The 11,432-nt window shown below is 47.4% G+C and overlaps 1 protein-coding gene across 1 annotated transcript; it reads left to right on the top strand.

Annotated features, from left to right (window-relative positions):
* Positions 1 to 757: 757 nt before the first annotated feature.
* On the top strand, positions 758 to 9,443 carry Plet1 (placenta expressed transcript 1). The gene is made up of 4 exons (XM_090319331.1): positions 758 to 944; positions 5,926 to 6,136; positions 6,423 to 6,481; positions 9,196 to 9,443. The coding sequence occupies exons 1-4, from the start codon at positions 758 to 760 to the stop codon at positions 9,441 to 9,443; spliced, it is 705 nt and encodes a 234-aa protein (XP_090175457.1).
* The last annotated feature ends 1,989 nt before the right edge of the window (positions 9,444 to 11,432 follow it).

Consider the following 11,432-nt stretch of genomic DNA (forward strand, 5'->3'; position numbering starts at 1 on the left):
GCGCTGTGGCTCAAGTGGTAGAGCACTAGCCGTGAGCTAAAGAGCTCAGGGACAGAGCCCAGGCCCAGAGTTCAAGCCCTACAACTGACAAACATTAATATTAATAAGAAGAAGAATATGTTTATTTGTGTATCTGTCTACATATACTTACACAGCTTCCTTTTGCTGCATAAAGAATATCAGGAAGAAGGTGGCCTTAAGCTGTTTCTTTCTAACGAAGTATATATCAATGTAGACATAGTTATTCCACTTCTGTGTTAGGCAGGAGATAAACTGGAAGTAGGAATGAATGCTCATTTAAGGAGGACCCAGAAGGGGCTCCATAATAAACCAAGCAAAGAGGGCTTCTATGCCTGGGTTCCTTGCACAAAGAGCAGAGCCTCCACGCAGGCTGGTTTGGGAGAACCAGCTACGCTCCCTGCCAGCAATCAGCCTTCTCACAGGCTTTCCTCACCAGCAGATGCCTAAGGGAATGAGATGCAGCCCAAAGCCACCATCTATCTGTTCAGCCTCCTCTTTGAGTAAAACCAGAATGGCAGAGTACTGCTGGTGATAGGTAAGTAGAGACTAGTGATTCATTCCTGGTGAAATCTTGGGCCAGATTCCAGAAGGCAGTGTATTTTCAGGAGGGGTGGGAAGAAGATTTGCATGTGTGACGTCACCCAGAAGCTCCAGCCCCAGAGCTTATAAGCAGAAGCATAGTTGGTCCTCTGCGTTACCTGTACCAGGCCCAAGTCATTGAAGCAAAAGCTCAACCATGGCGGTGCTCAGAGCCTCGCTGCCTGAACTAGGGCTGTTTCTGTACCTGGTGCTCCCATTCTCCTCTGCTGACTTCTTCACATACCAAAGTAACAACTGCGTGGGCTTTGATAGGATCGTCAACACCACTAACCCGGGCATCACGACCATTAAGACGGTGCCAAAGGACGAAGCCTTCTACACAGGTGAGTAGCCGCCATGCTGTCTGCCAACCCCAGTGCTTCCTAGCGACTAACCAGAACGCCATCCCTCTCTTAGCTACACCAAATAGGTTATCTCTGAAGCAGGTAGGAAATGGGGATTGAGTGCGAGGAGGGGACTCTTTCTGTCTGTTTCTCGAGGCACCTAAACCACAGGAAGCATAAAGTTCCCATGCTCAGATTATCTGAGCCCCAGCAAGAGCACAGCTAGAGAAAAGAAGAAAAGGAGGGGGGAGGGAGGAAGGGAGGAGGAGGAGGAGGAGGAGGAGGAGGAGGAGGAGGAGGAGGAGGAGGAGGAGGAGGAGGAGAAGGAAGAGAAAGAAGAAGAAGAAGAAGAAGAAGAAGAAGAAGAAGAAGAAGAAGAAGAAGAAGAAGAAGACAGAAGAAAGTGTGGGGCATTAATTACTCAAGGGTAAAAATTACACCACCGCATGTAGTCTCTTCACACCCACTTAGCAGAACAGCACTCCTGTGGATGGCAATAGGCATAGGGCCCTAGCCCCTCTCTAGAAGGCACTATTTGCATTCTGAGAAGTTCCACTGCTTGCTCAGGGAATAGTGCTAATAAAGGAGCCTGGAGTCAATGCTCAATCAGGATCTTTTTCTTTCTAGTCCTGGGGCTAGAACTCAGGGCCTGGGTGTTGTCCTTGGGCTTTCTCAAGGCTGGTGCTCTACCACTTAAGCCACAGCACCACTTCCGCCTTGTTTCTGTGTATGTAGCACCAAGGAATTGAACCCAGGGTTTTATGCATGCTAGGCAAGCACTTTATCACTAAGCCATACGTTCGGTCTCATTCAGGATCTTAAATCTGTCTTTGTGTGGGGGGGAGAGCATATGTGTGTATGTGTATGTGCATGTGCATGTGCCTATACTGGGGCTTGAACTCAAGGCCTCATCCTATCACTTAGCTTTTGTACTCAAGCTCTACCATGTGAGCCACAGCTCCACTTCTGGTCTTCATGAGGGTGAAGCAGAGATAAGAATCTCAAGGAATTTCCTGCCCAGGCTGGCTTTGAACCTCCATCCTCAGATCTGAGCCTTCTGGGTACCTAGATTACAGGTGTTGAGCCACCAGCTCCCCAGCTCATTCTAAATCAAATTTTCTTAGAAGTATCTGGAATACGTTTTATAAATAGCCCTGTGGGGTCAGCCACACATACCAGTCAAGGAATATGCTGGTTGGTTTTATGAGAGCAGCAACGGCATCTGCAATGTTTGTTTAGTTCCTACTACCGTTCTCATCTTGGAGATGAGAAAATGGCACAGGGGCTAAGTGACTTACTCAGTCGCAGAGCTATGGGAGAAGTGGCAAAAGAATATGTCCCAGATTTCCAGCCTCAGAGACTCAGCCCTGAGCCTCTGTACATCTCTCCATCATCAGAGTGAAATCAGACATCCTCAGCTACAAGCCAGCAACTGATCTAGGGGCAAACTCCATTCATCTCCCAGTTTACAGTTGAGAAGTTAAAGCCTTCCCTAGACACTAGAATATAACAGTACTAATACTGCCTAAATCACACAGTCAATGTGGACCCAACTTCTGAGCCTGTCTTCTTGTTTTATCTCCTCTTAACACCATCATATCTCCCTTAAAAGTCTGACTGGATTTTGAGGCTATCGATTGCTGCGCTCCGCTGGGGAATGGCCTGACATGCCTTTACACTCAGGCTGCTTCTCTTCTCTGTCCCCTGCTCTTTTCTTTCTTTTCCCTAGGGACTGCCACTAAACACTTCCTTTATGACACCCCCTTCCCCAGTCCCTAGGGAAGCGGACCTGGTCCCACCAGGGCAGGGAGGATGACTTTGTAAGGGAAGACATACAGAGTTGAATTCTACTGGGACTAGGAAGAATGAGGAGCCTGAATGCAAGAGTGATTTGAGGCCCCGGTGTAAGAAAACACATACGAGGCCCAAGTGGTAAGCAAGGTACGGAAGGCAAGAAAGCTTTCTGGAGGGAAGGAGACGGGAGGAGAGGTGTGGAAGTAGGATGACAATAACAGTTTCAGAGGGGTCTGGTGGAGCCAAGGAGAAGGGAGACAGGGGAAAGAACTCAGTTTCCTCCTAAGTCTACGCATCAGATCCCATTTCAGAACTGCAAAGCACAAGATTCTCTGTGGGAATCTGACTCACCGTAGGAATGAGTTCCACGGAGGATGAAGCTCCTCTGCCTGTGGGGATGAGAAGAGCCAAGTGACAAATGGAGGGGAAAAGGAAAAGGGGAGGGAGGGAAAAAGGGAAGAAGGGAGGAAGGGAGAAAAGAAGGAAGGGAGGAAGGAGGGAAGGAAGGAAGGAAGGAAGGGAGAAAAGGAGCCCTTAAGTCTATAGCATTTACATTAAGTTACATTACATCATATCCTATTTAGCATCTGTCTCCATTTTTCCCCCAGTCCTGGGTGGGCTTGAACTAAGGGCCTGGGCAGTGTCCCTGAGCTTCTTTTGCTCAAGCCTAGCACTCTACCACTTGAGCCACAGTGCCACTTCTGGCTTTTTCTGTTTATGTGGTACTGAGGAATCCAACTCAGGGCTTCATGTATGCTAGGTAAGCACGCTACCACTAAGCCACATTCTTAGCTTGTACAGGCAGGTGAGAGGAGGTGATTCCACTTTCTTCCTGAACCTTCAGCTTAAAGGGCACCACCCCACATTCAGTGTGGCCTCCAAGTGCCCAACACTGGGCTGGCCAGATACTGACACAGCTGAAAGCACTGAATGTAATGAAGTCCATGACTTTACAGCAACAGATATGAATGTCCCTAGTATGAGAGGAGAGGGAGGCTGGACCAGTCCAAAGGCAGGACCTGAGCAGGATCTCAGGGGTGGACACGGAAAGGGATGTATCATGAGAAAGAAGGAAGCATTACAGGCAGGCAGCCCAGTCTGAGGTAAGGCTGGGGCTAGCTGTGGGCCAAATGTGGGCCAGGTGTGGGCCAGGTGCATTTGCACAACCAGGAAGGCCAGCTGCCCTAGAGCAGGATGCAGCCGGTAGAGAGAGGTCAGACCCTTCAGGTCCTGAAACCTACAAGCTAGTCATTATCACTGACAGGCAGTGGCAGAAACACAAACACGGCAGCAGACAGGATACAGTGAGGCTTTGGGCCGGAGTGCTTCCTGCTGGACTGGCTGCAGGATAAAATCTGGTGAAGCTAGCACGCAGTCCAGAAATCCAGGAACACGGGAAAGGGAGGAGGAGGGCTTGGCTCCTGGTGAAAGAGGGAAGCAACAGAGACAGGCACAAATACGTCCTTGGAGGGGTGACATTCTTATGACCGGTTCCTATGACCGTCATGTGTCACTTTCCTCCACACCAGGTTACACAGATGTGAGACAAATGTCAGGGCCTCCCTGAGCAAGTCAAGGCAAGATGCATTTGAGTCAGCTGACTTTGATTAGCAAAGCAAACTAGGAGGCCATAGAAATAGAACATGCCAAACACAACATAAGAACAATTGCGATTGTAATGTATCTGATATCCATCACATAATAAAACCTTTAAGATTTTCTTTTTTAATCCTCCCAGGAACCTTTCCAGAATAGGCATTGTTATCCTAGATAGCACCAGGACTAAAAAAAAAAAGAAAGAAAAGAAATCAACAGGGTTCTGATAGCTCTTGCCTGCATTCCTAGTTATTCAGGCCAGCAAGGACAGGAAAGTCCATGAGACTCATGTCCAATAAACTGCTCAGAAAGTGCCAGAAGTAGTGCTGTGGCTCAAGTGGTAGAGTGCTGGCCCTAAGTACAAAAAGACTCAGGGACAGCACTCAGTCCTGAATTCAAGCTGTAGCACCAACGCACACACACACACACACACACACACACACACACACACACACACTCAAACCAAGACTGGAAAGGGACATGACTTGCTTCTAAATGTCAAGCCAGAATTGGATCTAGGATTGCAGGCGTATGCTGCCACACAATCCACTTCCTTTACTTGGTGGAGAAATCTCTGGTGGGATTTCGGGTGACTGGGAGGTCATGGAAGGCTGACATGGAGGAATTTACTCACAGAGCTCTTGGAAGAGAGGAAGAGACTGAATGACTGTGTTGAAACTCACCCTGTTTCATGTCTGAATGCTGCCCCGTGCAGGTATCTGCAGTGCCAGGAGCACATGCCAGGCTGGGTCACGGGAGGCACTCATCTGGGGCATGTATTTTTCTGCTCATCCCAGGAGACCCCTGCGCTCAGACGCTGCCCCCTCCTCAATGCCTTGGTCTCCTTTTGGGCAACAGAACTTCTGGGGCCAGGCCCAAGGCTTGGCTTTACTTGGCAGAGATGTTTCCAGATGTTTATAGAATACTCCCCAAGAGCCCACCTGACCCTTTCCAGGTGACAGTCATCCCCTGGGAGGCACCCCCCCCAGGCTCCTCCTCATCCTCTCATCCTGCAGATGGGCCTTGGCTCAAAGAGGTGTCCACTTTTAGGACCTCAGTCCTTCTGTGAAGCAGCACCATGGCTAGAGGAAAGGTCCTTCATCTACCTCGTGCTATGGAAAAGTTAGAAAATGCCAGAGTAGCACTAGGCAGAACCTATCAATCATCTGTGATCTCACGACCAGGAAATCATCATAGTTAATGGATTTCCTTCCATTCCCCAACTTTTTCCCCACCTGGGGCTTGAACTTGGGGCCTGGGCCCCTGAGCTTTTTCACTATGACTAGTGCTCTACCACTTGGAGCTCCATTTCCTGTTTTCTTGTGGTTAATTGGAGAGAAGAGTCTCATGGACTTTTTCCTGTCCCCAGGGTTGGCTTTGAACCCCAATCCTCAGATCCCAGCCTCCTGAGTAGCTAGGATTACAGTCATGAGCCTACTAGACATCTAACTCATTCCTCAACTTGTTTACAATGATAAAACGATGTGACACACACCCCTTCTTTGTACATGTCTGCTGTGAGCTTCGCCCCTCACCCTGGGCTGGCACTGACAGATGGGCTAACTGCTTTCTCCCCACCCTCTCTTCCTAGTGACCATTCCAGTGAGTGACCAAATCACTGAGGTGCACACGCGATCTGTGAAGGACAACCAGGCAATAGGCATCTGGGAAAACCCTACCAAGAAATGCTTCGATAACACAGGGTACACGGCCGTGTACGAAATGAAGACACTGAATGACACAGTTGTCAGGGGCGTCTGGACAGTCCCCTTTATGGTGAAAACCCTTCCAGTCGAGCTTCAGTAAGAACATCCCATCTTTTCTGTCTTGCACTTTTCTGTGTTTATGTGGGCTGTGTGGGGGGTTGGCATTCAACCTAAGAGGGCTAATACTGCAGTCTGGATGTGTTGGGCCTGACCTCCTGGCTGGGGGAATTGAGTTAAAGAGCCATCTCAAACAGAGCAGGAATTCACTTTGAGGCTCACTGTACCACAAAGGAAATAAGCACAAAGAGAGGCAGAAATGGGAGCTGGACTTGAGAATTCCAGCCCTATCGCTCACCCTATCACTCCTTGTTTTACCCTCCAGTGTCTTCATGGTGGATCACAACAACACAGCCAACTTTTTTGCCATACCACTGAATGAAAGTGAGTTTCTTTTCAGCCGGTTTGTATATTGGGCAGTATGCCTAAACAGCTGGGAAAAGTTATTTGTGGGTACCCTAAATGGGGGGGGAGGAGAATGGGGGTCTGCGAATTATGTATTCCCAAGATGCCAGTTAAATTTTTCAGCACCTTACAACCTACCTAAGATTTGTCCCCATCCTTTCACCCTGCTAGAAAAAAGGTTCCCCAAGTTTTCTGCAAATTCCCAGAAATTTTCATAGTCACCACTGGCTCCAAAACGCCTGCTTCTAAAAGAGCTGTTTCTATTCAATACCATATAAACATCCATATGAGAAGCAACACCCCTGATTTCTGTAAAGAATTTCCACTCCACCAGGTGCCAAGTGGTTCATGACTGAAATCCTAGATACTCAGGAAACTGTAATCTAAGAATGGAGGTTCTAAGCCAGACCAGGCAGAAAAGTCCATGAGACACTTATCTCCAATTAACCACCAAAAAAAAAAAAGCCAGAAGTAGAGCTGTGGCTTAAGGGGTACAGCACAAAAGCTCAGGGACAGATTTTATCTAAAGGATGGGGGGCCTGGGGAAGAGCTGCCCCTGAAGGGGTGGTATCACACAAATATGGTCTCATGAGTTCTTCAAGTACCCATGGACTGCCATCCAGAGGGGCTTCCACTGGCGTTTTACACGCTGCAGCCCCAACCTCATCCTTTCCTGAGGTGTGTCACTCCTCATCTCCCTTCCATCCCCTCCCTGTAGAAAGTTAAAACAGAAAAACTTGGAAAAACCCAGACTTACAAAAATCTGTGTCCCCAACATTGCTCAAAAAAGTCAAAAGCAAAAGGAAGATCCTAATTCTAGGCAAGCACTTTAACCACTAGGCCAAACTCCCGGCCCTTTTTTTTTTTTTTTTTTTTTTTTTTGCCAGTCCTGGGCTTGAGCTCAGGGCCTGAGCACGGAAGATCCTAATTCTAATCTCATGCTTAGTCTTACATCAAAACTAAAGTGACAGATTTAAGGATGTTTTTAAGTACACAATCCAAAGGACAGGAATAATTAAGTCTTCCTCAGTGTCCAAATAACAGAACTTCCCCATGAGCTCCAGAACACTGCAAGTCACGCCTGGTCCTACTGAGCATGCATTGATAAACTATGTTCAAGGGGATACTTATTTCCAACAACAACTTTTAAAGTGATTATGCCTACAGCAACTATGACAGAAAAGTCTGAACTTGCTTCCTTGGTGGCTTTTTATCTGGAGAAGATGTTTTCTCCAGAGAAGATGTTCTCTGAGATGTTTTCTTCCTCAAGAACAGTTCCAGGATGCACAGAGGCGTAAATGCTAAGGAAAGGAGATGTTTGTTTCTAAACAAGACCTTAGTAACTCCACGTTAACAAAATCAAGTGAAAGAGAGAGAGAGAGAGAGAGAGAGAGAGAGAGAGAGAGAGAGAGAGAGACAGAGAGAGACAGAGAGAGACAGAGAGACAGAGAGACAGAGAGGGGGGAGGGAGGGAGGGAGGGAGGGAAAGAGGGAGGAAGGGAGGGAGGGAGAGAGGGCAGAAAGAAGGAAGGAAGGAAGGAAGGAAGGAAGGAAGGAAGGAAGGAAGGAAGGAAGGAAAGGAAAGGAGGGAGGGAGGGAGGAAGGGAGGGAGAGAGGAAGGGAGGGAGGGGGGAGGGAGGGAAGGAGGGAGGGAGGGAAAGAGAGAGGGAAGGAGGGGGAAAGGAAGAAAGAAAGAAGGAAGGAAGGAAGGAAGGAAGGAAGGAAGGAAGGAAGGAAGGAAGGAAGGAAGGAAGAGTACGATAAGACATACCTATAATCCTAACAGTAGAGAGGCTGAGACAGGCAGTGGAGAGTTTGAAGCCAGCCTGGGTTACATAATAAAACTTCATTAAAAGAAAAACGTTATGGGCCTAACTCTAGCTCTGTACAGTTCTAGAGAAATATTTATCCTGGGGAAATGCTAACTGATCTAAGACAATGGCCACTAGACTGGAATGCAGCCTCCCGGCTGGCCAGAGACTGCCCCAAGGCTGGTAACTCACTACACACTAGGGTTAGTTTCCTTCTTGTAACCAAAGAGTTTTCCAGTGGTTGAAGGTATTTCAAAGGGACCCTCTCTATAGTCATTTAGATCCTTGAAGTGTCTAAGCCCCCAGCTCATTTACCCAGCATCAGACAAGGCCCCAGGATTACAAGTCTAGCTCCTCTGCTTCTCTGAGAGCTCTCCTCAGTCAGACCCCTGCAGGTGGAAATGGTAGCACCTCAGAAGCCATTGAACAGTCAGGAATCTGGAGTGTGCATCTTTCTCCCAACTTTGAAAGCAGAGATGGCAGTTCTCAGATCTGGATAGCAGAAAGCCCTTGACATCAGCAAGGAAAACATAACCTTGTGCCGTTCTGGTTCGGAGCTGTACTGGTTAATCCAATAGGAAGGACAGGAAGTATCTAAGGGCAGCCTCTCCACCCCAACAATAAATTCATCGGGTGAATAAATTCAATAGGTCATCCTGGAGCCTGAAAGGACTGTGGGAAAGGACTTAATGATTTTGGTGACTTCACCCTATGTACCCACTCACCGTGGCCCTACTGTGTACACACCTGGCACAAAGGTGCCCATTGAATTCTGCTCATGAACTCTGGCTCCAGAATACTGCCAGCTTAGCTGCTGCTTCTAGCCCCCTCTCCCCACCCCACAGAGGGTCTGATACCATTGGGATTTTGTTTGTTTTTCAGCAATAATCACAACCTTGACTTCTCCAGCCAGCCCATCTTCTAAGAATGACCCAACCTCAGCATCAATGCTCAGGGGCAAAGCCAGGACCACCAGGCCCAGCAGGCCCACCAGGCCCACCAGGCCCACCACTCCCAAACCAAGAACCAAGATCACACCCAGAAGTTTGGCTGTGCGCGCTTACAGTAACCCCATTATGGATGCCATTCACATCCTGCTGGTTTCCCTCACCGCCAAACTCCTCTTCTAAAGGAAACCAAGGAAGCCAGGGCTTCAATATGTGTCAGTGAAGGCTTTGTGTTCTCAAATGTGGAACTCTACTACCAGCCACTGCTGCAGACCAAAGACTCATGGCCCTCACAGGGGACTCAGGTGACACAGATGGCTCCACTGGCTTTCTCAGGGCACATATAAATGCTTACACCTGCCCTTACCATAACATGGAATCTGCCTGTCAGATTCACATGTCGTCAGGCAATCTGAACTTCTGTTCCTCGGCCCCTTCTGAGTCTCTAGAGGAAGATTGCTTCCTAACTTTCAGGATAATCTCAAGTTCCTGACTGATGACACTTCGGTTACACTGAACTTCTCACTTATGTGACTCCATGGGAGACCCAGGAAAAGAAAAGGAGAAATGGTCCTGAAGCTACTGGCAGGTTCCCATTTTGCTATCCCAGAAGGTTTTGAAGGGCAACCAAACAGGGAGAGGCCTTGTTTGAGCAGACAATGGCAGGGGAAATTATGCTCTAAAGGCATTTTCCGAAGTCGCACTAAGTAAATGGTACTTTGGACAAGAATAATGTGTTAAATTCAAGTAGTTCTTTAATGAGTGATTTAAAATATTAAAAATTAATGATATAATGAATGTGTATGTTTTTAAGACTAGACCTAAAGGTAACTGTAGCTCAATTTTCATTTTCTTCCCACACGAACAGGTCATTTTCTACTAATAGTAATTTCCACTAAGAAATGGGCAAAAATATAAGACAATGTAAAAATCAAAAGAAAGCATGCTATTTCCAACAGTAAGCATAGACTAAGGATCAAGTTTTCCTTTCATAATTATGCTATGTTTCAGGGCGCTGACACCTTAACATGACATGGCTTTAAGATTCTAGACTATTGTTCTCTCTCCAGCCTAGAGTACCCTGGGACATTCCTTGTGGCTCTTAGATGCTGCTGCACAAAGTTTCCTGGGCAGCTATTCAGTCTGCTTACTCAAACATGTTCCGGTTAACCAGGTAGCTGCCATGGAGCCTTGATGGGGATAGGTAGGAGAGGAGGTCGGCCTCTTCAAGAAGTTTTATGAGACTCCATCTCAACCAATGACATAAGGAAAGGTGGCACATGTCTGCTATCCTGGCTTCTGGGAAGCACCATGGCTAGGTGCAGTGTCAAGGGCCTGTCAACCTCAGTGGCACAAGAAATCACAAACAGCCTGGGCCAGCCCATGCCTAAAGCAAGACTCTACCATATTGGAAAGAAACAGTGTAGACTGGGGCTGGAGGTGTGGTTTAAGTAGTAAGAAACCTGCCTACCAAGCTCAAAGCCCTGAATTCAGTCTCCAGTGCTACCAACAGAAAAGCAGACAGGAATGCAGACCTGCTCTGAAGATGGCTTTCCATTTAGCCACAAGGCAATGAGTTGGCCCTGACCTTGACTGCTAGATCCAGTGAGTGTGCCATGCTAACAACTATAGCATTAACCAGTGAAAACTCAATAATTTATAGCCGTTATCACAAAGTGTTTCAGTGTACATCTCTTTTGAGTATATCCTCTTCAAGCTGGTTAAGTTTCTTCAGTGTAGACATTCAGGTCTTTCATCAACTAGCAAATTTTCAGCCATTATTTCCTCATTCTTTCAGCTTGCCTCTCCTCTGGAAATAATTTATAAGTATATTGTTTTATTTGATGGCACCCCACAGATCTTTGCAGGATGGCCTAAGGTGCTTTATGCCTGGGGGCACATTTTGCCTCTGCCATCTGGAGGAAAAATAATCTCAGTGCACCCTCTCTCCTGCAACTTTCCAGTGGGGCCTGCTGAGGATCTGAAGTTCATTTGAAGTCCATGCCCTGAGCTCATGGGGACAGCTCTGTACATGCATAGCTCTGAGAGTTCTAGCTTCTCTTTAGCTAAGTCAGCAGTGAAGATTAGAAATCAATTTCACTCAGAACGCAAATGGATTATACCTGAGAAAGCCAGATAAATCTGTTTGAAGGAAATCTTGGGGGGGAATTT

The sequence above is a fragment of the Megascapheus bottae genome, chromosome 27, assembly GCF_031878675.1.
Source record: "Megascapheus bottae isolate mThoBot1 chromosome 27, mThoBot2.hap1, whole genome shotgun sequence".
NCBI lineage: Eukaryota > Metazoa > Chordata > Mammalia > Rodentia > Geomyidae > Megascapheus > Megascapheus bottae.

Bases quoted from the DNA above. Each gene is read 5' to 3' on its own strand.
- Plet1 (XM_090319331.1), top strand. From the start codon at position 758: ATGGCGGTGCTCAGAGCCTCGCTGCCTGAACTAGGGCTGTTTCTGTAC. The intron at 6,137-6,422 runs GTAAGAACATCC...TTTACCCTCCAG, and splicing joins ACCCTTCCAGTCGAGCTTCA to TGTCTTCATGGTGGATCACA. The intron at 6,482-9,195 runs GTGAGTTTCTTT...TTTGTTTTTCAG, and splicing joins TGCCATACCACTGAATGAAA to CAATAATCACAACCTTGACT.